The 27,971-nt window shown below is 43.3% G+C and overlaps 1 protein-coding gene across 1 annotated transcript in view; it reads right to left on the bottom strand.

Annotated features, from left to right (window-relative positions):
• Nucleotides 1–27,971, bottom strand: part of SCIN (scinderin) — a 56,671-nt gene that overhangs the window by 5,581 nt on the left and 23,119 nt on the right. The window contains exons 5-14 of the mRNA XM_077304490.1: nt 14,009–14,101; nt 11,354–11,486; nt 9,618–9,706; nt 8,836–9,051; nt 7,692–7,813; nt 7,256–7,346; nt 4,778–4,948; nt 3,810–3,987; nt 3,449–3,570; nt 1,303–1,380 (exon numbers count right to left, since the gene is read on the bottom strand). Of these exons, the coding sequence (XP_077160605.1) occupies nt 1,303–1,380; nt 3,449–3,570; nt 3,810–3,987; nt 4,778–4,948; nt 7,256–7,346; nt 7,692–7,813; nt 8,836–9,051; nt 9,618–9,706; nt 11,354–11,486; nt 14,009–14,101 (1,293 nt within the window). The remainder of the gene's footprint in view (nt 1–1,302; nt 1,381–3,448; nt 3,571–3,809; nt 3,988–4,777; nt 4,949–7,255; nt 7,347–7,691; nt 7,814–8,835; nt 9,052–9,617; nt 9,707–11,353; nt 11,487–14,008; nt 14,102–27,971) is intronic.

Below are 27,971 nucleotides of genomic sequence, written 5' to 3'. Positions count from 1 at the left end.
CTGTCTGCCTCAGGATACCAAATACCCAGGAATTTCCCAACCTGGATCTCACCTCTCATCCCCCATTGGTGGCTGGTAGGGGACGGGACCTGGCAACCTTAATCCTGAGTCCCCAAACAAGTACCACCTCTGAACCGTCACCTGTGAAAAAGTCATTCTACAAACCAAAAACTAGCATTACTGGGTGCAAAGCTCCTAAGGTCAGGGTTTCCCTCCACCAGGATTTAAGATTTTCCTCCAGTCTCCCTGACAATAGCTAGACACCAAGGGGGAGGGGAGTCTCTTTTAATGGTATAACTGCCTTCACACAAAGGTTTGTGGATTAAATTGTCATACTTGCTAGACAAATAATACTCATCCTCATTGTTGCCTGCTTCTGGCCCAGTTCTAAGAATTGTTTAGTCCCAGTTCTTATACTTGTTGCCTTATTCGTTCATCTCGTTTGCCGGACTGGGTCCAGCAGTAGCTTTACTTCTACTGTTCCTGCTGCAATAGCCTGAGGGTCTTCTTTCCTACAAGACAGCGATGGCTTCACTCTGGGAGGTGGGTCTTCTTTAGCTGTGGAGACTCCAAGCCAGGGGTAGTCAAACTGCGGCCCTCCAGATGTCCATGGACTACAATTCCCAGGAGCCCCCTGCCAGCGAACGCTGGCAGGGGGCTCCTGGGAGTTGTAGTCCATGGACACCTGGAGGGCCGCAGTTTGACTACCCCTGCTCCAAGCCTTGCTGTCTGACCTATTCCCTACTTTTCTGCCAATGCCCAGTGCTGCTTGCCTCTGCCTTTTAACTACTTCCTCCCAGCCACACGTGTTTTGTGGCTGTCTTACTCCACTCCTAAGCAGGGTCTTGCTGTGGAGCAGGCCTCTAATCTCAAATAGGCTTGTCCAATGGTCATCCCTGGGTGCCTGATCCAACTTTCCTTCCCTCCTCTATTCCTCACACTTATGGTTCCTAATCTCAGGTAGTAGCTGAAGATCTTCTGGGATTACAGCTGATCTCCAGGCTAAAGAGATCACTTTTTCTGGCTCACCAGATTAGAAGTCCGGACTCCTAACCATGAAGTTACAGATGAGAACTCAACTCTCCAAATCAGGGGAGCATCAGGCTTCAGAGGAAAACACTTAAAAAAAAAACTGGCTACTAAGGCTGGCCAATATTGTCACAGAAAATGCTCTTCCTCTTCCCAACATTCAGATGTGCCATAGGTGATTCTTCATCTTTGGAATTCTATACCTCAGTCAGCTGAGTGTGTAAACCAGGCCTTGCAAGTATCACAAAACTGCATTAATAAAATGTGCCTTACCTGATCCCAAGTATCCAACAGCATGACATCATCTTCAGCTAAATCTTCCTGAGTGAATTCTCCAGGAACCTCCTCAATCTATAACGCACAATGAAAACCACAGCTGCATTGTATATGCTCCTAAGGAAAAACCCAGAGGCAAGTATAAAATGTTCCCTGATTTATTAATGAACTTATGTAAGAATAGTATTTTTCTTACATGTGTATGTTTACCTATTTTATTTTTCTTAATGTCTATATTTAAGCCATGGGTCCATTTGAAAACATATGTGAATTTTAAAAATTCTGTTTAAATAAAAAGTATATATGTATGAAATATGGGATGTCGTATATATTGCATGCAATTCTGTCTATTCTGTCTCTCAGTTGAAATTCTGGCCAGTCTTGCTAGTATGCTGTGATTTCTATGCATTTTACATATTTCTAAATGCCATCCAATGTGATACACTTTCTGCTTGACCAATCCAAATCCAAGATACTCCAGGGGAGCATTCAGACAACACATATAACCATGATTAAAGGGGGAGGGGGTAGCACATGAATCTGGCTAGGAATGGCTCATACACATGCCTGGCTTCTACCTCTCACCCTTCTCACAATAAAAATCCTCAGTAAACACCAACTATTATAGCCAAGTTAACCCCCCCAGCTAACTAAAAGCCCAATGCAGGGCTTCATCCCAGCTTGGAATCCTAATTAGAGGATGGAGGGAACTAAGTTGGCTTAACCCACTTATCCACAAGAAACTAAGCCTAGATTTGTGGACATTTCCTCAGTCTTAGTTACATCTGATGAATTAACACAACCATGGTAGCATTATACCTGGTCATCCACCAGATTGTCTCCCATGTGACTCCACTGTCAGGAAACTCATTGCTGTGCCCCTAAATATGAAGGGAGTCCTTATTTTTAAAGCAGTGTGCTTTCTCTGCACATTCTCTGCAGAAGCAGTTCAGAAAGGATTTAATCAAAGAATGAAATGCAGCAAATCTGTTAAACTAGACACCCAGCAACTTATTACAAAAGCCCCAATTAGCAAATTTTGTTTATAGGCAATAGTACAGAACACAGAGTTTCTGTAAATCAGGGCAGATATGTGTGGGAATATGTATCAGCACCTGCTAGTTGACTAATGAATAAGCTGCCGTCCTTTGATAACTTATAAAGTTACTAACAGCAATCTCAAGAACACGTTGCTGGAAACAGTCTCCATTGGACAGACCTAAACAGGATTCTGAGTAGACCTAATGAAGATTGCATTTTAATGAAGCAGCCATTTAATATTTATGTATACGTCACTTAAGTCAGCTGTGACCTGTCAGCACTTTCTACCACCATACAGCCTTCCTTCTCCGCAGGGACCCAAAGCAGTTTATGTGGTTCTCTTATCCTCCATTTTTCTCTCTCAGCAATCATGTGAAGGAGGTTAGGCTGAGAGTGTGTGATTAGTACAAGGTCACCCATGACGAAGTGGGGTGTAGAATTTAAAACTAGATTTCACGCAGAAGAAACCCTTCCATGTTCTATAGACAGCATTCTTAGCAGGATCCCATGTTTCCAACTCAATTCAATTAGTGTAGGTCTTTGCTACCTGCATGAATATGCCATCATGTCACCACTGACTCATGGGAACCCCATCCCCAGAATTTCCAAGGCAGGGATGGGCAGGGATACTTTCTTGTCATGAAATAAACAAGGCCAAAAGTAACTCAGGCAGCAATTCTAAGACACTTCTCAGGAGTAAGGGCTTGCACCTCAGAAGGTGTTCTCAAGCTTTGCACCTTAATATATCAAAATGAACAATCCCTCTTTGATCAAGCATATGCTCAAAATGCAAAATGAATATATTAACAGTTTGCAAAATGGCTGGAGAGAAAAACACCAACCAGACAGAAAGTTGCATGAATGGGATGAGTGGGACAGAGAAATAGGACTGCTGGTGAATGGGGGCATGTCTCTTTAAAGCCACTAGTCACAGGACAGTATTTGTCTGAATTCCAAGTTGCTAGTGACTTTATCCTCCTCAGCAAGAGATATTTTTGGAATAACCTCGTTCAAGACTCGGATCATAGCAGAATGTATCAACCCATGCAGAATCACCGGACTCAAGCAAAAATAGAGAAGAGAATCTCCATCTTGGACATACAATAAACCTGCCAGTCTTATTCGAACCCCCATAGAGACGAGGAGGGCGGTCTTCCGATTCAGTCAGCAACCGGGCAGATGTTTGGTATTCTGTCTTTCCACCAAGAGCATTCCAAAATTCCCCTAGAATATTCAACACAAAGCATATATTGGATGAAAACCCTATATTGAGGGAGTCTGCACTGACTTTCTCCTCCCACCAGTCCTCATTTCCCTTTGCTGATGGCATTCCCATCCTACCAGGTTCTGTCTCCTTACTGAAGACAGAGAGAGAGAGCAGTCAAGCCACTGCTAGGCTTGAGTCGTAGGAGAGAGCACCTTTCTTGCATGCCAAAGAGAGTTCTGATGTCCTGGTTACCAACCTGGTTCTTGACCTTCTTCAATTCTAGAAGTCTGACATCTCAGGACATTGGCTACATATTGGGCTCCTTTTTCTTCTTCTTTGCTTGCTCCTTTACCCACCCAGGTAAAGCCAGAATTTCGGGGCAGTTTTAAAACAAATACATCATTGGAATTCAAGGAAGCTGTATTGGCATCGACCTGTGGTAAGAGTAGGATGGGATTCAGTCTTTTGATTTGGGCACTTTGCTTTAAAAAAACCAAACAAACACATCGTGGCAAAAGCTGGTGCTGTGCTATACCACCAAGAAAACTCCACGAATATTGCAAGCCATTAGATATTTTAAAAAGATTCCATGACATAAAGAAATACAGAACACTGATCAGGATGTTATTAAAAACAGACTGTCGAACAAAAGTTTGGTTTACCTCCAAAATTTTCTTAGGGAAGGCCTCCAATTTAGCCATATAAGATACAAATAGTATTACAGAAGGAATGTGAGCTTTACCATAATGGGTCTCAGTGGAGCAAAGAAATCAGGCATTGAACCAATATCTATGTATGAAACCCATATAGAAAAGTGTTTTTTATGCCTGGCCTGCTAATATTCTTCTAGCAAGAAAGAGAACACGAGTCTTCCAGCAGCAATAGGCAGCACCGCAGGCTACATAAAGGTTTTGTTTATTTTATTTCCTTATTCTGAACTGTTCTCATAAAATGTACACATTTTAGTGTTTTTATATGTCCCTATCTAAATGATGCATTAAGTCTGTCTAAATGATGTACACTATATGCATAAATACAATGTTTAAAACATACAGGAGGCATACATAATACAAACAGTTCTACAAAACCAGCAGCAAAAAGGAAAGAACGTAATCCACCAATGTAAACAGAAATGGCAATACAATCAAACAAAACCAATAAATGTTTGCTTGTCCTCAGTGCTGTTCCCTGGAGGATAAGATTAGTGGATGTGAAAGTTGTTACCTCTACAATCCTGGTGATGGAAGCCAGGTTTCTGCGGATTTGGAACAAGCGTGTTGGAGGAGCAGGCATCTGACCACCTTTCTTGGATGTCCCATCCTTATAAACAATGAGTGGCTTGTCTTTGAATAAACTCAGCAAGTGCAAAGGTTCCTTGCCTTGGGAGACTCGGATCTGTTGAAACACAACACCCCAGACAGAACTGTGTAAGTCTCATGAGAGGCCACCAACTCCCCTGGCCTCAGAGTGACAACATAAAAAAGGACAGTTCATAAGGTAACTGTCATAAGGTAACTGTTCATAAGGTAAAAGGCTTGAAAAGTACACAAGAGTTTGCCTTGAAAAATTTAGAGGTATGTGACTACCATGGCCAATGTAGTCATGACCCTCAAATGTTGTTTTCGTCTTGTGCACTACTACAAATGTAATATGCTCACCCCCAGTTTAATATTGCTATCATACCACTCCAGCATGGGTTTGCTGTGAGGAATGAACGGAAATGCACCAGAAAGCACGCTTCCCTGCCATATTTGTTTCCAATCAGTTTGTCTCTCTGCCTCAGTGTGGGCAAACACAAGGAATATAGGGCAGGCTGTGAATAGAAATGTACATATTGTACTGATTTGCAACAAGAGCTGGCGTTTAAGGACGAGAGTAAGGCAGGCTCTTTAAAAGAGAATGACAAGAAGGAGAGCTGATCTGTGGAACTTACTGTCACAAGAATGTGTGGCAGTCAGAAATGTCTGTCTGCTTTGTTTTTCTGCTTGCGGGGAACATCTAAGCCCAGAGAGCATTCCAAAATGTGATCTTCCACCTGCAGTCTGAAGAGGCACAGGCCATCCTGCCCCCTCATTAGCTTCCCTCTGCATGTGTGACCCTGGCCTGAGATTTCACAAGAACCCTCCACACTGAAGAGCCTCTTATTCACATCTATAGAGCATTGTTACAATACAGAGTTGTCATAATTTTGAAGAGCAAGAGAAACATCAAGATCTTTGAAGAATCAGAGTGTAATCCTTTTTCAGGCAAGATTGAAACAGGGCCCTCTCTTCTCTGCCTGACATTCCTCAAGGGACTTAACTGAGGCTTACCTTCTCTCCGCTGGATATGCAGGTGCAATCAGATAAGGCCAAAAGATCCCAGTTTCACATGCCATGAATTTTGTGTGCAAGAGATTGGCAATTCTGGGCAGGTGCTGCCAGTTTTCAAGGTAAAAATCCAAGGAAACCTGGTGTGCAACTATTTGCAGTCATCAATAGTTAAAAACACATCTCAGAGAGACTACTTTTTATTGTCTCGTAGGCTGCAGCGCCATCTTGTGATAGAAATGATGGCTGCACCTTCAGCGGGTTAGGATGACCTCTGTGTTTGGCAGATGGCTGCATCCCTAGGATTCTCAAATCCTTTCAGTGTATCAACAGTTATGCACGCCTTCTTGAAGTATAACAAATGGCAGGGTAGTTCTTAGTCAAGGAATAAGCCATACAACTATATAAACTAAAACATCCAGTTAAGGGAAATGTACTCGAAAAATAAACTGGGCAAGGGAAGCGTCTATTGAAATCTGCTGGAAATATACAGTATTTGCTGGCGTATAAGACTACTTTTCCCCCCTGAAAAACATGCCTCCAAGTGGGGGGGTCGTCCTATACGCCGGGTGCACTTCAGTTGGGATGGACATAGCTGCCCATAGTGGCCCATAGTACTGTAATGTAATGTATCAAACTATATTTTGAGTGGAAATGTTGGGGGGTCGTCTTATACGCCTGCAAATACGGTAAATACCAGGCATTTTGGGCATTTACATGACTCAAATTGCCACTTGCTTCTTCCTCTACACCAGAGGTAGTTAACCTGTGGTCCTCCAGATGTTCATGGACTATAATTCCCATGAACCCCTGCCACCATTTGCTGGAGGACCGCAGGTTGACTACCCCTGCTCTACACTTTCTTAAATCTATAATCCTTTGCCAACAACTTCATTCTGTTGCTGCTCGGCATCGGATGGGACTCTGGTGGAATCAACCAACCCAGAAACAGATGTGGCCAAAATGACTCCGCTTTGTTGGGACTCAATCCTGATAAAGATCCAGCCTTCCCTGCACCTTCTTCGACAAAACTGTGACCCCTGAACTACAGGCCTATTATCTCACTTTCAAGGCCTTCTAAACTCTTCCTGGGGCCAGGGGGAATCACTGAACCCCTGAGGATGAGTTCTCTCCCCCTTTTCCAAACTTGCTACTTCCTTCTTCATTAGACTAGGCATTCTTTGGAAGGGGAACATGAACACAGAAGCATGCACATTCACTGGTAGGCAATAATGGTAGAAGAAACTGATGATAAATTCAGTCTCTTTTTTACTCCTCTTCCCCCCTCAAAAAAAATACAGCAAATCTAGCAATCTGATAGAGTGGTTGAGCTCTCAAAGCTGCTTCCTGTATGTGCTGGCAACATTTTCAAGATCATTAGGAAGGCACCAACCTGAACAGCCCGTCCCATAAGCGATCGATCGAGCTGAACAGTCAAGAATGCTGAGGCTGTCAGCTCATCTTTAGTTGCCTTTGCCCCTTGCCTAGGGAGAGGACAGAAATCTGCATTAGGGTTTCATAAAGCTTTGCCCTAACTCAACAGAAAAGGGCACTCTACAGAAACTAAGGCTCAGGGATGCTATTGACATGTTAGAAGTACCTAGCTGGGGCCAACATTAGTAAGAGAGAGATGGAGCAGAGAAAAGCCAGGGAGATTCTGGATTGATGAGTTAAGAGCTCTGCAATCTTCTCTTCTGTTCCCGTCACTGCCAAGGTCTCCTGAAAAACCCTCCTCTCCTCAGGTCTGCACTGCAGGATGTGGGCTTTCAGAGTAGTGACTGGAATTGCACTGGGGTAATGAAGGTCAGCACAGCTTCACCTGAACATACCACGTGTAGATGATCTGTCCTTTGGGATAGGTATACAGTATGATGTAGCAGTCACCACCATAAAATTGCCCATAGGTCTCGGGTTCTATGGGGATTCTGCCATTGCTTTCAACACGCCAAATCTAGGGCAGAAGAAAATATAAGGTTTCATGTTTTCAAAATGTTTGATAAGCTGACAAATATCAAAAGGGCAGCTAGCTGTAATAGTCCGTCACAGCAAAACCAACAAAGAGCCTTAATGCACCTTAAAGATTAATGGTGGGGCCCTGGCAGCTTCCTCAGGGGCATAAGAGGGAGAAGGAAGCTCTGCTGGCCAGATGAAAAGGCTGCGGGGCTTATGTGGCCAGCAGGGGCAAAGAAGCTGCACACAATGAGGCTGTGAATTGAAGGAAGATTGACAGATGTATCCCTCCTCTGATGGCTGATATTACAACACAGCTGAAATGGGTGTTCCCCATGGCAGCTTTTTTTTAAAAATGAAAGCAGGGAATTCAGCAAACTCTGCTACATATATTTTTACGTTATATTTTTTTATCAGCTTTTATACAGGAAATTACAAAGGAAGCCCCAGAAAATCTAGTTTCTATGCTTGAATTGTCATTGGGCAACAGGACCTGGGGGCAGGGAATTCTCTATTCGCACCATGGACTCAGGACCCCCAGTTCTATCGCATGTGATGTGGGAAGGGTACGAGGCTTTTCATCAGGAAAAGCTATCCTGCTTCCTAATGTTACACTGGTCAAAGCATATACTCAGGCAAATAAAAGTTATATCTTATGCTTAGTATTTTATAGGTCCGACGGGCCTCCAGTTTTCAGAGAACCCTGTCTTGAACTGAGTGCCTTGAATTCAGTGTCTGGAACTCAGTTTTTGGATCGGTGCACTCTACATACCGTGTGCGTCCATGATCTGGGACGCATTCTGAAAACCATGCTGCTGCATGCATTTCTGCATTAAATTTTTATCGTTCCCTTTTCCCAAAGAATGTACTGGTGATGTAAACTAGTCTCCCCTCTTTCTATATTACCTTCACAAACCTGTAGGTTATACTGGGCTAGGCTATATATATATATATCCTCCACCTGCATATGTGCATATATATATGAAAAACTGGGTAGAATGAAAGCAAGAAAAACACATATACCTCCACTTTTCCTGAGCCATCATCCACCATGTTGTGCTGGGCTGCCATCTGTGGAGACTCATGTAACTTGGTCGCATCAAACTCAATCTGCTCAATTCTTGCCACTTTCTCTGTGACATACACTTTCCCAAAGCCATCACTTTGATCTTTATCTTTCCAGTCTCGAAAGAACTGCTTGAAGATTGGTGTTTCACCTCCTTCTGGAAGAACCTGAATCTGAAAAGACAATATAAGCAGAAAGTTAGGAAGCCTAAGAGCCTAAGAGTTCTTAAAGTTAAAAAGATATGGCAATCTACAAGAAAGCGAAGGAACTACTGGCTGGTCCAGTCTCTGATTTTTCCAGCATATAAAAGAGAAAGAAACTGGGCCTACTGCTGATGCTTCCATCTAACCACAGTTCTGGATCGTGCCATCTGGGGAAAGACTTAGTGTTATCATCTATAAGCAAGTCAGTCTGGTGGTATTAATTTATACAAATAACGAAGAGGACTCTTTTAAGTAGACAAATACTAGCTATGCTAGCAGGGCACCTCTCCCTTTTTGAGCTTAGTTGTGAAATAAGATAACCCCTTTTTAGAAAGGATTGAGAAAATAGTAAGTTGTCAAAGGTCACCTTTTGAAATCAGGACTAGGCTGAGTTTTTACCTGGGGCTTCCTAGCTTACACTCATAACTTACAAAATCAGGCACAATACAGCAGGAGAGCTCCCTGCATGTCCTTCAGCCACAAAGTTTGCCTGTCTTTCCAAATGCAACAAGAGTCTTCTCCTCCTAAAGGCATACCTGGGTGTTGGCAGGATAATTCATTTGCTGTAAGAATTCCTCAGCAGATTTCATGGCTGCTTTTCTCTCATTTGGATTAGCATCCTTACCTAATTAAAATAAAAGAGCAGCGAGGGTTACGGTACTGGAAAATCAGGCAAACTTACAGACTTGTAACTAAATATCTTTAACCTGCTCCCCGGATTAAATAATTCGTTAAGGGCCATGGCGGCGGGCCCTGTCCGTGATGAGGAAGGGTGCCCATAGGGCCCTTCCCCCGGACTGACACTCGGAGGGCCCAATTGGCAGGCGCGATTTACCCTGCAGCGGGCTTAATTTCTAGTATATATATATTGAAAGACCCAGGACACCGTGTTGTATTCTGGGCCATAGCTCAGTAGTTTGCACCCTGAGAAGGTTTCGTGCCAGAGTTTCAAAAACTCATGTACGTTAAAACTGTCGAATTTGGGATTTTCAGTGATACTGACAATTGTATTTGCTTTGGACATGTGCAATAGCAGCTTGAATTAAACCAATACAGTTAGTCCCCTATACTGTGAGTTTTTTTCAGCCAGTTCTTACTGATTGCAGAGAATGGAGGAACTAAAATCCTGAACGATTCCTTGTTGTATACCTTGAACAGTGAGACAGAGCTATTCTGCCAGGCCTGTGGTTGAGGCATAGAGTAGAGGAAGATCAGTATTCTAGTGGGTCTCTCTAGCTAAGTCCCTTCGGTTAATTTCCATCTGAGAAATAAATTCTCTCATAAAGCCTGTCTTCTCTCCTTTACAGTAACCACAGTATTGTTTATTCTGTGACTCAAGTTGAGCCCTTTGGGGAAGGGCAGGATAGAAATACAATATTCAATTAAATTATACTGAAAGCCATATTTCTGGCCAAAGCGACTCAGACCCAGGAGACTGAGGTGTCATTGCCTAGCCATAAACTCACTTGGTGGCAAGTCACCATCCTTCAGTATCAGTGCCCATCATGAAATACAAAATACAGAGGAATGGGAACTCAGGGCGATGCAAATCTCCCCAACCCGGTTTTATCCTCATAGCAGCCTTATGAAGTTGGTTTGGCAGACAGGAGGTGTCCCAGCATTATTTATTTATTTATTATTTGGATTTGTATGACTGCTGCTCTCAGTGAACTGGCTTGCAGCGGTTTACAAGCATGTAAAATACAGATCCAATCCATAACAATAAAACAACAATATCAATCGTATAAAACAACCTCCCCATAAAATAACTCTAAAACTCTACAGTATTACAATGGCGGTAATAATTAGCAACGAACTTCATTTCCCACACAGGGAGCCACTGAGTCGGTCTAGAATCAGGCAAATCGCAAAGAACGGAAATGTATCAAAAGGGGTTTGATCGCATGATGGCTCAGGCACAGTCTAATACAAGCCCAGCCCTTAAGGGGAGTGACCTTTATGGCACAATGAAAATCTGGGCAAGGGTTTCCCAGTCCTACCCTGCCATGCTCAACGCACTGGCCCTGATCCAGTGACTGGGAACAGAAGCTGAAATACCTATACAAAGCTCTCTTGCTTGTAACAACTTCCCTGCTTATTGGGAATCAATGACAGTGCAGGATGATTCTTTCGAATACCCAGGTTGAGTCCACCAATGAAGGGAACAGAGTTCTTACAGGTGCTCCACATGGAACTCTGGCTCTGCACAAAGAAACTGCTATTAATTCTCTTCTAAATCTAAAGAAGAGAAGCTAAGAGATTTGCTACCTACCTTTCCATACGAATATCTTTCTTGCTACACCATGATCCAGGATAAAACACTCTTGAGACAAAAGCATCGTCCTTGAGAAGGGGTTTTCTTCTGCCACAACTGACACCTTCATTGATCCACTGGCATCGGAAACCTAACAATACAAGAAGTTCATGTTTACACCAGCGCAAAACTCCAGATCCAGCATTTAAGTAACCTTGTTTGGATTATGATACAGTGGGGTGTTTTCTGTCCCTGTTGGGGCATCCTTTGCATACGTGCCTAGCCTGGCCTGGCTGCCAGTGGTGCCCATGGTGAAAAAGAGAAGTCGGAAACTATCCACATTTCCTTGCCATGGGGCATCGGAGGTCCTAATCTGAGCAGGGCCAAGGAGGGAGAAAGAGTGGCAGCAACATCATGTATAAGCAGGGATTAGCCTTGTTGCCATTCGAGCACCAGCCTGGCCTTTTTCTCCCATGCATAATTGGTCTCAGAGAGGCAATCTCAACTGATAGTAATTTAGTATACTTACTTGATGTTACCAGCATCTAACAGTTCAGAAAGAGAAAACAAATGCCTTGACAAATACTTGCTGAAGATACTAATTAAACAGATTTTTTCATAAGAACATAAGAAGAGTTCTCCTGGATCAGACCCATGGCCCATCCAGTCCTGTCTCAGACAGTGGCCAACCAGTTCTCTGGATGACCAGCAACAGGGCATAGAGGCCAAGCCCTTCCCCTCATGTTGCCCCCTGGCTCTGGGGCTCAGAGGATTAGTGTCTCTGAATGTGGAGGTTCCCCTCAGACACCATGGCTAGATTCTCCATGAATTTATTTCATCCCCTTTTAGAGCTGTTTGTTCCTGTGGCCATTGCTACATCCTCTGGCAACAAATTCCACTTTTAAATCACTCTGTGTCAAGTAACAGTTTCCAGCTGAAGGACGCTGTACTGTTTTAGCTTTATTATGTCTGAGTATGTGCATTCTAATGTGATCCCCTTCATTTAAAACTGTTTTTGTCACACACAAATACACAATAAGCTAAGGCTTTGTTGTCCCTACCAGACACTTTGGGAAAGTATACGAAACATCCTATTTTCTCACCACAAGAGGGAGCTGTGCTATTATGCTTCAAGATTGCGCTGGCTTCCTTTATCACAGTAGAATAGACTGATCTTTTCTCAGTTCTCAACACAGTGTCAGATGTCATAAAAACTGAACCCAGAGATGGCAAAACTAAAGCCAAATAAATGAAGCTTTTCAGATGGACTGTCCCCATTTAAATGAGATGAATCAACTCACAGAAAACAAGGACCCTCTGCAATATCCCTCCCTTATATTGAAGGGCAGATATATAGTCCACATTTATATAAAATGTATATAAAAATGGCCTTGCCATCATAGATTAGCTTAAACCGCATGGATCATGTAGCACTGCTGAACATATATGCTCTAATGTTTAGAATATAGCTTTCAGATTGCATCTGGCCTCCCCCAAAATAGCAAGTTTTTAAAGATTCTCTGATGTACATCATGGTTTTGCAGCAATCTTTGCAGCTACAGTGCTGTCCAAGGAATGGACATTCCCCCAAGTCTACTTTCTTATTATTTCATGGTGCTATTAGGCCTCTGAGTTTGGTTGAGTTGTCTTCCATTAAGGAAGGAAGAACTTCAGAAAGAGGGCATTAGATTTCTGAGCAAGAAAAATGCTTGTTCCTTTAAAATTTACAGAACTTTATTAAAAAATGGAAAAAAAATTCCCTGAAAGACATTTATTTCATATTGCTTTCCTACAGAAAAACAGTGCTGTTGTTCAATGGGAAAATGATATGATTAAGTATTGTCCTTCAAAACTTTACCCATGAATGCCCACAAGTATACATGTCTTTAAACTTTGAGAGGATTTTGCTTTGATGTTGCAGAACAAAGATACTGTTCTCTTTGGCAACATCAGGACAGAAAAAGAATACCACAAGACCTAGCAAATTACTCCTTTATGTGCCCCCCCTAAATAGTTTCCCTTTAAAATTTTTGTTTTTATATTGGACCGGAGTGTAACTACACATCTGCGTCACTACTGGGATTAAAGGGTGGCTGTTCTATGTCAGAGTCATAAGAGCCCCAAGCATCACCCCAATGGCAGAATGGAACAGCAAAAGGGCTCTAAAGCCTAATTCTAAGATGTACTAATTCAGAGCAGTGGCTCAGATTCCACACAGAATTCTGAAAGTATGAGATGGGGCAATTTCCACCAAACCCCCCCCCCCTCCTGCAAGAGATCTCCAATTCCTCTCCCCATCCCTCAGTAGCAGCAGTTTGGGATGTATTTAGGCTGAAGCAGGAGGAAATAATCAGCAAAAATCAACTCATGGAAATCTAAGCCGGATTCAAAGCAGTGTCTTATTGGATCAAGCTGCCCGTCTTTTTCTGCAACAAGCCTAACCGCTTCTAGTCTATTTTTTCCCCATTTATGTCTCCTGGCTTCAAGCATAAACCTCAGTTGTCACTCACTGAGCAGCAGATTTACACCGTCATCCTAAGGAGAGTAACACCCTCTAAACCCATTGATTTCAATGGATCTAAAAGGATGCAACTCTGCTTAATAAATTAACTTTGCACTGTTCGTATATTACCTATAACACAGCCCTGGGGAAAAAGAGGATTCCATTCTTACCATGTACAGTTTAGCACTTCTCCTGTTGGTGATATCAGCGGCTTCATCATCATTATCATCGCCTTTCTGAAGTTCTGGCTTGCGTCCTAGAACCTTCAAATATATATTTTAAAAGAGGTTTACTTCAAGGGGAACACAATTCTTGTGAAAACAACTTTAATATCGCTGGTTCAAATCTCATCTCAGTCCTGAAACAACTAGCCGTCTCTGTATCCCACCTTCAGGGGGGGCATAAACTAATGACCTACATAATTATAAGGATTGCAGATATAATGCATACCTTTGTAGTTCCAATGAAGGGGAAGAAGGTACAATGGACCAATGATAGTCTCTTGCCCAAAGAGCATCAAAAATGACCACTCATTGAATCCTAGAGTTGGAAAGAGCCATACAGGCCATCTAGTTCAACCCCCTCCCCAATGCAGGATCAGCCTAAATGCAGGTCTTACAGTATATGCACATCATGTTCATATCCTTCCTCTTTTTGCACTGTTGACATCTTTGGACAGCTTTATCCCTGTATTTTAGCAGAAGCCCCACATAATGCCATCCTGCATATGTTTTCTGTTTTCAAGCTTCCATTTTGAGGGAAATTAGGTGTGGTTGCACAGCACAGCCATTTATTCAAACTTGTCTGCCCAGGTTAAATTTGACCTGTACAGAGCTATGGAAGCCAAGCTTCAAGAACAGAGCAAAATGGTAAGCCGGTGTAGCTGGCTGCTGCATAGATGAGAACTTTCACTGACTCCACACAGCCCAGAGAAAGGCCTGTTTAAATTAGCTTAATGTCTAACCAGTTAAATGTTTGAGTAAGATAAATACAGTATAATATCCATGTCCAGAGCAGATATGCATAGAGCAGAGGGTCCCTTGTTGACAATGTAAATATTTGACAAGGGGAAAACTGTTGTGCAAAGATAATTGTAGAGAACACCTTAAACGTTTCAAAATGCAGGTGCCTGAGCAAATTTTGGCTCAGCAAGCCAAGTATATTCTAAGTTCTGTTGAAAGCTGGACCAGGTGAACTTCAAATATGATTTCTTGGCAGACATCAAGAATTGCCAATAGCTTGCAAGGTACACATGATGAGCATTATTCAATGCCAGACAGACAGATTAAGTAGACTAGTTACAACACCACAGAAAGTTCCTGACATTATGGCATCCAAGAAATGGTCTAATAAAATACATTTTCCACTATGGGTGAATCCTTTTCAGATATAAACTTCTTATATGTGGAATCAAGGCTGGAATTATGGCCAGGCAATCCAGGTCCCTGTCAAGTGTCATCTACCCAGCAGCTAAAATGAACAGGGCAAACAGTTCCTCTTCACTCGTAAAAGCTGGAACATTGACTTGCATGACCAGCACTGTATTGTTAGCTTTGTTCTTATTCGTGGGGAAATTCACAACACTGGTTCCATTGCCCATTCAGCAAACAGTGTGCATGTGAGTGACGCTGCTATCGTTTGATACCATAAAGCAATCATACTATGAAGTAAGTGTCAAACACTACCATATTCATTTGGCGGTGCTAAATCATAGATTCAAATCATGCATTCATGAATTGGACTACATATACAATAAAAAAAATAAGGAAACTGAACAAATCAAAGAGAGCAGGGCTACTGAGAGCCACTGTGGGCCCCAGACAAAGATTCCACCTCCCCAAATCAACCTTAGAGAGACCAAATATCATAATAAAACAATTCACTTTGCTTGCTGTTACCATGAATCTATAGCAGCCTTTCTCAACTTTTTTACCCTTGAGAAACCCCTGAAACTTTCTCCAGGCTTCAAGAAACCCCAGAAGTGGTGTGACTGTCCAAGTATATGGTTGAGAGCCAGTTTGGTTACTCAGTTGTCTGCATTAAGCCACTTTACCGGACTACTACTAGAGCCAGTTTGGTGTAGTGGTTAGGAGTACGGACTTCTAATCTGGCATGCCGGGTTCGATTCTGCACTCCGCCACATGTAGTCACCTGGGTGACCTTGGGCTCGCCATAGGACTGATAAAGCTGTTCTGACTGAGCAGTGATATCAGGGTTCTCTCAGCCTCAACCACCTCACAGGGTGTCTGTTGTGGGGAGAGGAAAGGGAAGGCGACTGTAAGCCGCTTTGAGCCTCCTTCGGGTAGAGAAAAGTGGCATATAAGAACCAACTCTTCTTCTTCTTCTGGAAAGTATAGTAGGGTACATGCCCACCTGGGTGTATTATGCATGGCAGGAAGCCTTGCAAAAGTCTGCCCCAAAAGACATTGTTTTTTTATTTCTGCATGTAGAGCTTTTGGCCACAGAAAAGCCCCCGTAGTATTTTGATTCTGCATGGCATTCCCCCCTCGTAGCAGCTCAGCTGGGTTCTATTTACATGATGAGTACTGTAAAGAATCCATCCCAAGCACTGCTATTTTGCAGTCATGTCAAACCTTCCTAATGCTAATGCTCACTGTACAGCAGGGGTAGTCAACCTGTGGTCCTCCAGATGTCCATGGACTACAATTCCCATGAGCCCCTGCCAGCGTTTGCCAGTGTTTGCTGGCAGGGGCTCATGGGAATTGTAGTTCATGGACATCTGGAGGACCACAGGTTGACTACCCCTGCTGTACAAAATTGCCTACAGGCTTTTAAAAAAGCAGGAGCAGGAGGAAAAAGGCAATTCAGGATGAACCCCAGTCATCTCAGATGACAGAGTTAGTCATAAGCATCTAATTGGGGTACCCAGGATCCCACCCATATTGTGAATCAAAATCTTAAAAGTTCACCCAGGCTGAACTCTGTGTCAGAATGCATACAACCACCACGTATTGGGATGAGATGGCCAGAAGTCAGCATGCAAAGATGGCTGTCATGCACTCATGCATGGATTTTCATTTGGTTTATTATCCATGTCCCTAAGGTTTAGACACAAGCATGAAACACATTCCCAACAACAGCAGGAACAAATACATCCCAAGTTTTTTGTACAAATAACTCTGAAAAGGAATCTTAGGAAACAATCCTTTTCCACTTAGCATATAAACTGCATATCGGACAAGACTTTTATTAACTCAGCAAACAAAAGTCCAGAGAAGGTTTTATTCCTGGTGCAACAAGTTGCAGTTGATGGGAAGGTAAACAAACAGGAAATAGGACTTACTAGCAATGAAGTCATTTGAAGGTTGACACAGTACTTGGCGGCAACAGCATTCCAGCTGTTAGTCCCATAAAAGAAGTTTGTATTTGACTTCACAATATAGGTTATCAGCTGAGTCTCCGGAAATGAACCAGAAACAGCAGTTACATCTCTTTCAAGCTGCATTCAAACATCACAAATGAGTCTGGTGCGCTTGCGATGACAATGAGTCTGATTTATTCTTGAACTTGCATATTCCCTCCACATTCTATCCAAAGGAGCAAGATGGATCTGCTTGCTTTCCCGATACTGACAGCCAGAAAACCTCTTTTCTGAGTACATTAACTCAAGGCTGGCATGAAGGGTTAACACACTAGGCACTTGTCAAGGCCCCGACCCCAAGAGGGGGCCACCTGCCAACCCATGGAGCTTCTTGGTCAGCCCACTGTGAATGAGCAAGCAGCGACAGGAATAGGAAGGAGCTGCTATTACCAATTTTCTTATTCTTTTACTCTAGACATTGGTGCAGACTAGGCCCGAAGAGACAGGGCAAATGTATGGACAGTGGCAATCTGGAAATGAGAGGTGAGTCTGCTACACTTTTCTAGCTCGGCGCTGATGTCAATTTTCTTACCAGGCCCTAGTTAATAAGCTAGAATATAAGGCTGTTTCCTGGATGGGGATGGGCCAGTTTGTCTGCAGGGCAATTTGGGGTGCAATGTGTGCTACTGTCACAAAGATAAAGAGGAACTTTTATCTCTCCAACACAGGGCACATCTACTGCTCGAGCAAGATGCACAAGAAACTAATCCGAAAGATCAAGCACAGGAAATGGAAACCTTAAAAAATGCCTTCTTGGTTATGTGCAGAACAGGATGGCAGATCCCCAACAGAATAGCCTGCTTCAGAATATATGTCTCTTTTCGTCCCAATAGTAGACCAGATAAATGGCTTTACTTAAACTGTGTGGTTAAAAGGAGCTAACCATCCATGAACATAATTCATATGAACTAATCACCTTCTTGTTTCTGCATAGAGAAAAGGCAGCTTGCTCACCCCCCGAGGCACTGCCCTTGGCATTCTCCTCAACCTTATTTCATCCTACACTACAAAAAGGCACTCTGCACATACAAGAGGCAGGGGCCAGAGCTGCAAGAGGCGCAACTGATGGCAAGTGTAACCTTCTCCTCCCTGCCTGGCTGGCTCTCTTTTCATTGAGGCCCTGAGTGTGCTTGGCTGACTGCCTTGATAGGCTCCCTCAGCACGGGGGGTGGCCACGTGGTCAACCCACCAGGGGAGTGGCAGCAGGGGTGGCAGCAGAGGCCCCAATCTGAGTCCAAGTGGCGAAAGGGGTAGCGGAAGAAGTAGCAGCAGCACTGTGGCAGCAGGAACAGGGGCAGAGGTGGTCATGTCAAGTCACCGTACAAGCAGGGTGGGAGGACATCACCCCTCACTACTGTGAAGGCCCTCTTTTTAATTTCCAGCCAGGAAAAATAATCCACTGGGGTTTGAATATATCTAGAGCCGGGAGGAAATTTGGGGAGCTCAGATGGTCTGCCTGGCACTCTCTATCCTCTTTTTTCTTTTTTTTAACCATGAGTTTCACTTGGGCTATGCTGAATATAGTAGGAATAAGGGAGAAAAGCCCAGGCTTCCCATTTTTTTCTTCCATAGCAAGCAACCATTTAGATTTGAAATTGTCATAGAGGAGTAGGGGCAACTGTTCATTGGTGGCCCGATAGACTTTGAGCCAAAGATAGATTGAGGCTAGAGCAATTCTGGCCTCCATATTTATCGATTCAGTTTCCAATCTGATCCATGAGCTCAATAAAATTGATTTATTTGGGGTAGGTATTGCATATATCATATACCATATATATGAATTTGAAATAGGGGGCCATTAGTTTCACTGATGGGAGTGATGCTGTATCACCTGGATCATTTTGCATACTTGTTTGGTATGCTCTTTACCTGAGCTTTGTTTGTACATTAAGTTCTGAATGTGTACTCACTACAAACAAGCAAAGACATTTCCTTTCCTGTTATGAAAAATACATTACTGTACCTAGCAACAACTGGCTTTAGCTTTTAGCCCAGACCCTGTGCCTTGGAGGACAAGGACAAATAGACACAGACACAAGGGCCAGGCACTGGAAAAGGAAGGAAAAGTTTCTCCATTCCAGCTACGCCTGGGGGTGGGGGGCGCTGATGGAAATGAAATCAAAAGTTTTAAAGGCAAACAAAAGAGGCTGGTGTAAATAAAAAACTATGCTCATGGTTCTTTAGTTTACTGAAATGTAAGTGATTTAAGAGCCTCTTGTGGTGCAGGGTGGTAAGGCAGCTCTGACCGTGAGGCTGGGAGTTTGATCCCAGCAGCCGGCTCAAGGTTGACTCAGCCTTCCATCCTTCCGAGGTCGCTTCCGAGGTCGGTAAAATGAGTACCCAGCTTGCTGGGGGGGGGGGGGAACGGTCATGACTGGGGAAGGCACTGTCAAGCCACCCTGTATTGAGTCTGCCATGAAAACGATGAAGGGCGTCACCCCAAGGGTCAGATATGACCCGGTGCTTGCACAGGGGATACCTTTACCTTTACGTGATTTATGTGATGGGTGACTTGCTTCTAGTTAACATGCTTAATGCCCAAACCTGGAAGGCTGGGCTAGCCCCATCTCATCAGATCTCAGAAACTCAACAGGGTCAGCACTGATTAGTATTTAGATGGGAGGCAACCAAAGACGTCCAGGGTTGCTTTGCAGAGGTAAGTAATGGCAAACCAGCTATGATTGTCTGTTGCCTTGAAAACTTCATGGGGGTCGCCCTAAGTCAGGTGCGACTTGACAGCACTTTCCACCACCCATATTTTTAACATACTGTAACTTTCCTGGTGCACATAGTTAAGCAAAGTTATCCATTAACTAAGCAGTGTACCCTGTAAAATGTCCTAAAATAGTCGAAATATAAAGTTATACAATTACACATAGTGTATTCTACATGGTCTCTTTGATGGTCATTAACTTATTTTAGTGGTTAGGTCAACCAATAAATCACCGCTTAAGAAATAGGTGAAACACCAATGGAGAAGTTCATATAAACACTTTTTTTCTTGATTTAAAATAAACGCACCATGAGCATGGCCAGGCCATTAATTCCAAGGCAGGCCTTTCCATACCTCATAAACCCAGAACACAGTCCACAAAGTCCTTTTTAATAGGGCCAATCAAATGATACAGAAAGTTCTCAAATGCCTGTACACTGTTAGGTGTCATTCGACTAGTCCTCTAACAAAAGGTATTATGTGGTGTTTTAAAGTGGTATTACATATTATGTTGCCAGCTGTCCTGTTATGAACCAGACAGTCCAACATGTTCCCTTTCCGTTCATTAAATAAACTGTGAAAATACTGGACGTATATAAATGTATAAAATGAAAGTTTCTTGGTAGGTGCCAAACCAGGATTTGAAACTAGATCTAATGCCTATTGGTGACAAAGGTTGATGACAATCATGAAAGAATATTTATACAAAGGCACTGTTTGGACAAATCTTGCTAGTATTGAGGCATGCCTGATACAATCCAATTCTTGGAAAGTCAGCTAAATCAAGCAAGACTGGGACAAGGCCATGAAAGAAACAGCCACAGGAGTAGATCAGTCTACCTTTAGCTGAAGTCCCCACTCAGCAGTGAGACGAAGGACATGATCAAGGGACAGGCTGTTGGCATACTCAAGCCCTTATGATTTTACTTGGCCAAGTAAGTTTTGATGCCTCAAGGCATTCAACAAAATGTGTTCTAATTTAGTATCCTGAGAAATGTTCTAGATGAAATTTAACTCACTGGGTAACATTTCTCAGGCTATTTCCATTTTCAGCTCCATAAACATGCAGACAACTTGCTCAGGGTAGCAATCTCAGATTTCTGCAAAATGGCTCATTCTGCTTCGGCATGGTTGCAAGGGAAAAGAATACCTTTGTGATTTGCCAATATGTTATAAAAGCTGCATTTAATTAATGATTCTGCTCCTTAGACACAAACTAGAGGGGCAGACTTCTCAATTTCCCAAGATGACAAGAATACATCTAGGGAACGGCCAAGGCCAAGTTATTCCCTAACTTTAAAATATGCATAATGGCTAACTAGCTTAGTAATTAGGGGGGAAACCCAAAGCCTACATCATTAAAAATATTCAACATCCATTCTGATGTGCATAGTAGGCCTTGTAAGCCACAGGACTAGAGAACATTTTCACATACAATTAAAAATGTCTGGTGGAGCCTGTCTCCCATAGTTTTTAAAAAGGCTTTATTTGTTAAACCCCTCCAATGGGCTCAGAGTAGCACACAAGGATCTGTTTTCACGGCCATTCTTACACATCAATCTGAGCATAGCAATTGCTGGTTTCTGAGTGATGGCATATACAGAATTTAGTGCAACGTGGCTTTTTGGCAGGCTGCTGTGAGTGCTGGAGAAACTACTCAAGCAGCAGCCGGTGAAATTCCGACTGTATTCATACATCAGTGCATAATATCTATGGGCTGGATACAGCGTCTGCTCAGTCTTGCTCCATTTCTCTCCTTCTTACAACCCCCATCACACTTTGCATTGGTTCATGCAGGTCTTAAGATCCCTAGCATAGACTTTTTGGTGGTCAGTGGTGACCCTCTTCTTCCTTTTCCATCAGTCCCATGCCTGGAAGTCAAGAAAGGCTGCCTTGGAGCTGTGGTTGGCATGAGCAGAGCGGGTCATGAGAACGGATCCTAATTTACATAAGTACATTGCCACAAAAATTGTTCTAATTGTCATGACTATACTGTTTTCAAAAACTCTCCCAACAGAACATGGCATCTTGCCCATGAGATTTTTCCAAGTTGTTCCTTCTTTGTTAACCATAGGAATCAAACAAATATTTATAGCAAGCAGACTGGATGCCACAAGACAATAGGTTTCATATTTGAGACTGAATATTGACCCAGCGTAAGAAGAAAATGCAAAAGGATTATGGGAGGATTTGTTCGAAACTCCTTGAAACTATTTGCATAAAACAGACAAGGAAATTGTGTGTAAAGAAACTGACAGCTATTTACATTAGGGAAAACATCTGTACATTCTGCAGGGTACCAAGAAAGACTATGAAAGTCCTATGAGCACATTAGGGATTGCAGGCCCCAGGTGGGACCTGGGGACCTTCTGGAATTATAGCTCACCTCCAGGTGACAGAGATCAGTTCCCCTGGAGAAAATGGCTGCTTTGGAGGGTAAACTCTATAGCAGGGGTAGTCAACCTGTGGTCCTCCAGATGTTCATGGACTACAAATGCTGGCAGGGGCTCATGGGAATGGTAGTCCATGAACATCTGGAGGACCACAGGTTGACTACCCCTGCTCTATAGCATTATGTTCCACTGAGGTCCTTCCCTGCACCAAATCTCACCCACTCCCAGATCTATCCCCAAATCTCCAGGTATTTCCTAATCTATACCTGGCAACACTAGAACATGTCCATACCACTGAATGACACAGGACCATATCAAAAACTCAGAGACCAAGCTCATCCCTTTCAGTCATGTAAACTGGCAAGAATGGCAGAAGACCTTCATTGGCACCTTCATGCATACAGAATCCATCTATTTTACTTTCAGTAAGACAAAAGTTGTACCCTTGTGAATGATCTACTGCTGTCTTTCTATGTGCAGCTGGGCTGAGCATATCATGGTTTATTGTGAGTATAAAAGTTATACTCTACATCTGAATTGCTGTTGGGTTTGCAATAAACATGGCCCTTGCCCCATGCACAGGAACCTGGAAAGCAAAAAGTTAAGCCACCTTTCTGTATCAATGCCTTGTGAAAGTTTCTTGGAAGGCCACAGCCCCACCTGGCAACTGGGGAAGTCGTTTACCAATCATCAGCCATTGCGTTGGATCCAACCAGCTTTTAAATTCAGCCTCACCCAATTCCATGTTACTGCAGTCCTAATCCCACATGGCTATTGTCCAATCAGATCCCATGATCCCCAATATAGCCTTTTGGGTGGTTCAAGGGAACTCCCCCTTATTGGGTGGACCCACTCCAGTCTTGGCATCTGAAATTTATTGCCAAGGTGATCACAACAAACTCACCTGCTGCTGACAACAATTCAGCTGGATGGCAGCAGTGATCCGATCCTGGTAGTCACATTTATTTATCTATAATATTTATTAGTTACCTCTCCGTTAAAAAATGTAGTAACTCACAAAATCAATGGAAATATTTCTAAAACCCAGGAGAATAAAAACCAACAGTTAAAAACACTTCACATAGTTACTTGGTCTGTTGGGGAAAATCCACAATTATCCCAAGGGGCACATGGTTTTGGCCTGTAACTAGTTCAGGCTGGGAAAATGACACAGGGCAGGGAAGTTGAAGACCTTTCTCTATGTGCACCATAGTTCCAATCCTAATAAGGTACTACATGTGCTGGAATTGAGAAAACCCACGACTCATGAGTGGGTCTAAACCCAGTCTGTGTATTGCCTAATATTTGTAGAGGATGCAATGAGAATAATACAAATATATGGCAACCATTGCTGAATGTTTCTTGCCTTGAAAACCCTTGTTGTTGTTGTTGTTAGGTGTGAATTCATGTCCGACCCATCGCGATCCCATGGACAATGATCCTCCAGGACTTCCTGTCCTCTACCATTCCCCGGAGTCCATTTAAGCTCGCACCGACTGCTTCAGTGACTCCATCCAGCCACCTCATTCTCTGTCGTCCCCTTCTTCTTTTGCCCTCAATCGCTCCCAGCATTAGGCTCTTCTCCAGGGAGTCCTTCCTTCTCATGAGGTGGCCAAAGTATTTGAGTTTCACCTTCAGGATCTGGCCTTCTAAGGAGCAGTCAGGGCTGATCTCCTCTAGGGCTGACTGGTTTGTTCGCCTTGCTGTCCAAGGGACCCGCAAGAGTCTTCTCCAGCACCCTACAGTCACCATAAATCAGCTGCAACTTGATTACACTTTCTGCCATCATAGTAACTAACACACTGAAGATTCAGCTGCAGAGATTTTACACAGAAAATCATCTAGCGTAGGAGGAACTGTAGCTCTTAATCAAGATCTAAGTATCTAACAGTGCAGATCTGTATCTGAGGTACAAAAGATGGACCTGACAACTCAGTTCACTCTCCTGAGATGAATCATAGTAGCTGGGTAACAGCCTACTGTGAAAAAGAAATCACTTTGATAATTGTAAGGTTGAAGTTTGAAAGTAATTGTTAAGTACCTAACACTGTCATCCTATGCAGAATTTCTATGGCCTAAGAACACTGACTACAATAGATCAGGATAAGATCGAAAAGAGCAAGAGTCCGGTAGCACCTTAAAGACTAACAAAATTTGTGGCAGGGCATGCACTTTCCTGAGTCACTGCTAAGGGCAGTGGGTGCAATTTGCCGCTGCGGGGAAGCAGTCACCTAAAGAGCATACAGGGAAGGGGACTACAAGTCCCATAAGCTCCTGCGGGTGGCAGCAGTGCTGATTGGTGGGCTGGGAGGTAAGGGAGCGAATCAGCTCCTCCCAGCTTCCTCCTGACACCCCCTATAGGGAGGAGGCAGAAAGGCATAGGCCTCTCTTTCCCTCTTCCCTGCTGAAGGAGTTGCCCACCCTCCCTCCCTGTTCTTTATGGTTGCGTGTTGTTAAAACATTGTTGTTACCGGGGTGATTTGTTAATTATTTTTTTTAAAGGAAATATTGGTTTAAATAAATGTATCGTCACAACTTGCAGTTTTTGGGCATGGGGAGGAACCATTGTTTAATCCCAGCATGTGTGCTGGTATGTTCTAGTGGGGGGACCTCCATAAGAGGCCGTGGGTAAGCGGAGCTAGGTAGCCATCACTCATGGAGGATGCCCCTGAATCCAGATCCGCATTTCCGGGTGATTCGGAACCTGGCAGAGGTTCACGCCTCAACGGGTTTCATAATTTGGTCACCTCCCTGTAACATCCAGCAGGTCATTGGGGGCACGGGGAGCCCGGCGGGATGCCGGAGGGCCCCATGCATACCTGCAGGATTAATCTATGGCTGCCTTGTGGGTCGTGAGCCACAAGAGGGCTGGTTCCTAATTCCCCATGCTATCCAACGCTCAGTTAAATGTTGAATAAAGTTGTGGCCTGTTTAAAGCCAAATAAAAGAAATGTGTGGCTCTGTGTCTCTGCAGTGAGAAAGTCTTCCTCTGCAAGGCAATGGCTCTTGTTCTTTTCAGACAGACGAGCCTGGCTAGCCGTTTTGATCTATCAGGAGAGGATTACAGTAGCCTTGCCAAAAACAGCAAGAACTTTCTTCTTCTATGCCACAACAGCAGCAAGGTTGGTATGGGCGAAGAACTGGAAAGTGAAGGAGAACTCATCAATCCCCCAGTAGTTTGACAAAGTACCCAAACGATCAAAGATGGTCAAATGTATAAGTTTGGTAAATAGAAGACCTGCGGAGGAATATGAAGAACAATAGAGGAGGTTAGGTAAATAAAATATAGTGTAAGGGAAAACATAGATAGAAGGAGGTGGATCTCCTACCTCATTCACTTGTTTATTACAAAGTTATTTCTAATTTTCTGTATTTCTTTATTGTTGTTAGTTTGTATATTCTTACTAATATGACTATAGTCAAATAAAATTAAAAATTGTAAAAAAAAAAGAGGATTACAGTGTAACATCCTGATTTTGAGTAGCATTGCCAAGAAGACCTCACAACATGAGTAAGTTTAATGTGCAAATTTACTGCTCTGTAATTTCATGGAAAGATTTCCCCCCCCCAAAAAAAACCTAGTAATTACTTAAGAAAGCAAATTAACACCTACTAAGAGGATGTATCAGCTTGTCTATGAAATTACAGACCATTTGCAACCTTTCTTTTAACAGCCTCTCCAGAAGTATAAGATTAACGTCATCCTTTGCAATAATTGTCATTTGAGACAATATTAAGCTAGTCACTTAAGCTCATATTTAGGCCTCTGAAGAAGCGCTGCATTCTCACACTGCAGGCAACCAACTTGGAAAATAACAACCTGTATGCATCAAAGCAAAAGCCAAATCTCTCCATATCTCAATTTAGAACAGCGTTACTTGCCAGTTACCTCAGTTTAAATTAATTCCTTATGGTATCGCTATCTGAGGACAAAGGTGCCCCATCCTCATGCTTATCTCATTTGAGGAACCCAACAATCCTGCTATGGTGGTGATGGGCTTCCTCCCACACCTCTCGTGTTCCCCCCCGCCCCCGGACCTCTCAGGCAGCAGTAGGGGGCCTCAAGCAACTGTCCCTGGTCACCATCTTATGAGTGGGGATGGGAAGCTGAGAATGTTCCATAGACTCCTTTTTAAGGCCTGCCTGGAGACAGTCAAGGAGTAAGAAGGCAGGTCTTGTCCTCAAAGTAGAGGGCGGACATGGGTTGGGGAAAGAGGGAAACAGGGTGATGGAATACCTCCCTCCTCCCTATTGTTGGATTACTGTTCACAGTCTGCAGCAGGAAGGGGGAACTGGAAGAAATTATACCTCCCATAAGCAGTAAACCTAGTCTGGATCCATCCCTGCATTTTCCATTAAACATGCTGAGGCTGGCAGAAGGACCAGGTAGGCAAAACTGCACTCTCCAATGTGCCTTCAGCATACATACGTAAGAGCATCTGAAAAGGGTTGTGTGAAATGCTGAAGTAGCATTAGGCCAGATTCGCATGGGCCACTTACATAATTTTTCTTCCCTCCCCCCAATTATTTTGCACGTATAAAGAAACAAAAGGCAGTGCTGAAAAGCACTTGCAATGGGTAGCTTCCAAAGGAATTGATGGCCCAACACCTTTCAACTTTCCTTTGATTTGGTCTTAAGATTGCACTCTATTGTCTCAACACAAAGAACGATGCGAGTTGCTAGATTCTGGCTCTCTGGGGATTTTCCTTATTCAAACCACTGTGGGGTTTTTAAAAAAATAATTTTCAGTTTACTTTTCAGAGACACTAAGCAGAAAGCCTGCCACAGATGTAAGCCTAAAGTAAGGATGTAAATGTTTACTGTAGATTAACTAAATTATCATATCTAAAAGACTCAGATGAATTAAACAATTAAACAGAAGTCAATACTCCCATTGTGCCAGACACTATGCAATCAGAATGTGTGAGAAGAAGGTCCAGGGGATCTCCAGCATTGTTCAAAGATGGGGTGGATTATTTTCAGTTTGTCAACTCAGCTGACCTACAGGTTTTAACGGCCCAGCCAATAATTATGCATAGTATTACACTGCTAGTCAAATACCTTACTTTCTGGCTGCTGGTTTGGGTTCCCTACATCAGTGAAGAAGGTGTGTGTGTATATGTATGTGATTTCTGAAGGAGCAAAATAATCCCAATTTGCAAAATAATCAAAATGTTCATCTTAATATATATGCACTGAAAACCTTTCTACAGGATGTTCACTATGCATCTTATGAATAACTGAAGTATTGTGTAAATCTAGCTGGGAAGTGCTCCAGAGCCAAGTGTCAAAAACTGTCAAAAACTATATACAAGACTAGCAAAAAAGCCCATTGTATGAAAAATGCAACAGGTGCTAGCCTACCCCTCCCCATAATCATGGCTCAACAATGAGGCGAGGCAGCGGTAAGAGGGACCTTTTCCACACACAGAATTCGGCCTGTCCCAGCACACGTCTCATCTTGGTGCTAATTTCCACTGCTGGACGATGTCAGCGCTGGCCCAGGCCAGTCTCAGGCCTGGTGCAACGCAGGCCCTTAGCTGGCCAAAGGCAAGGGAACCCAGCCGCATTTCCTTGTAGTGGCCTGACTGAGAGCCTGCACTGTATCAGGCCTGGGGCTGCCCCAGCCAGCGCTGACATCATC

Source organism: Paroedura picta, chromosome 11, assembly GCF_049243985.1.
Source record: "Paroedura picta isolate Pp20150507F chromosome 11, Ppicta_v3.0, whole genome shotgun sequence".
NCBI lineage: Eukaryota > Metazoa > Chordata > Lepidosauria > Squamata > Gekkonidae > Paroedura > Paroedura picta.
This window is presented reverse-complemented; position numbering and strand designations above follow the sequence as displayed.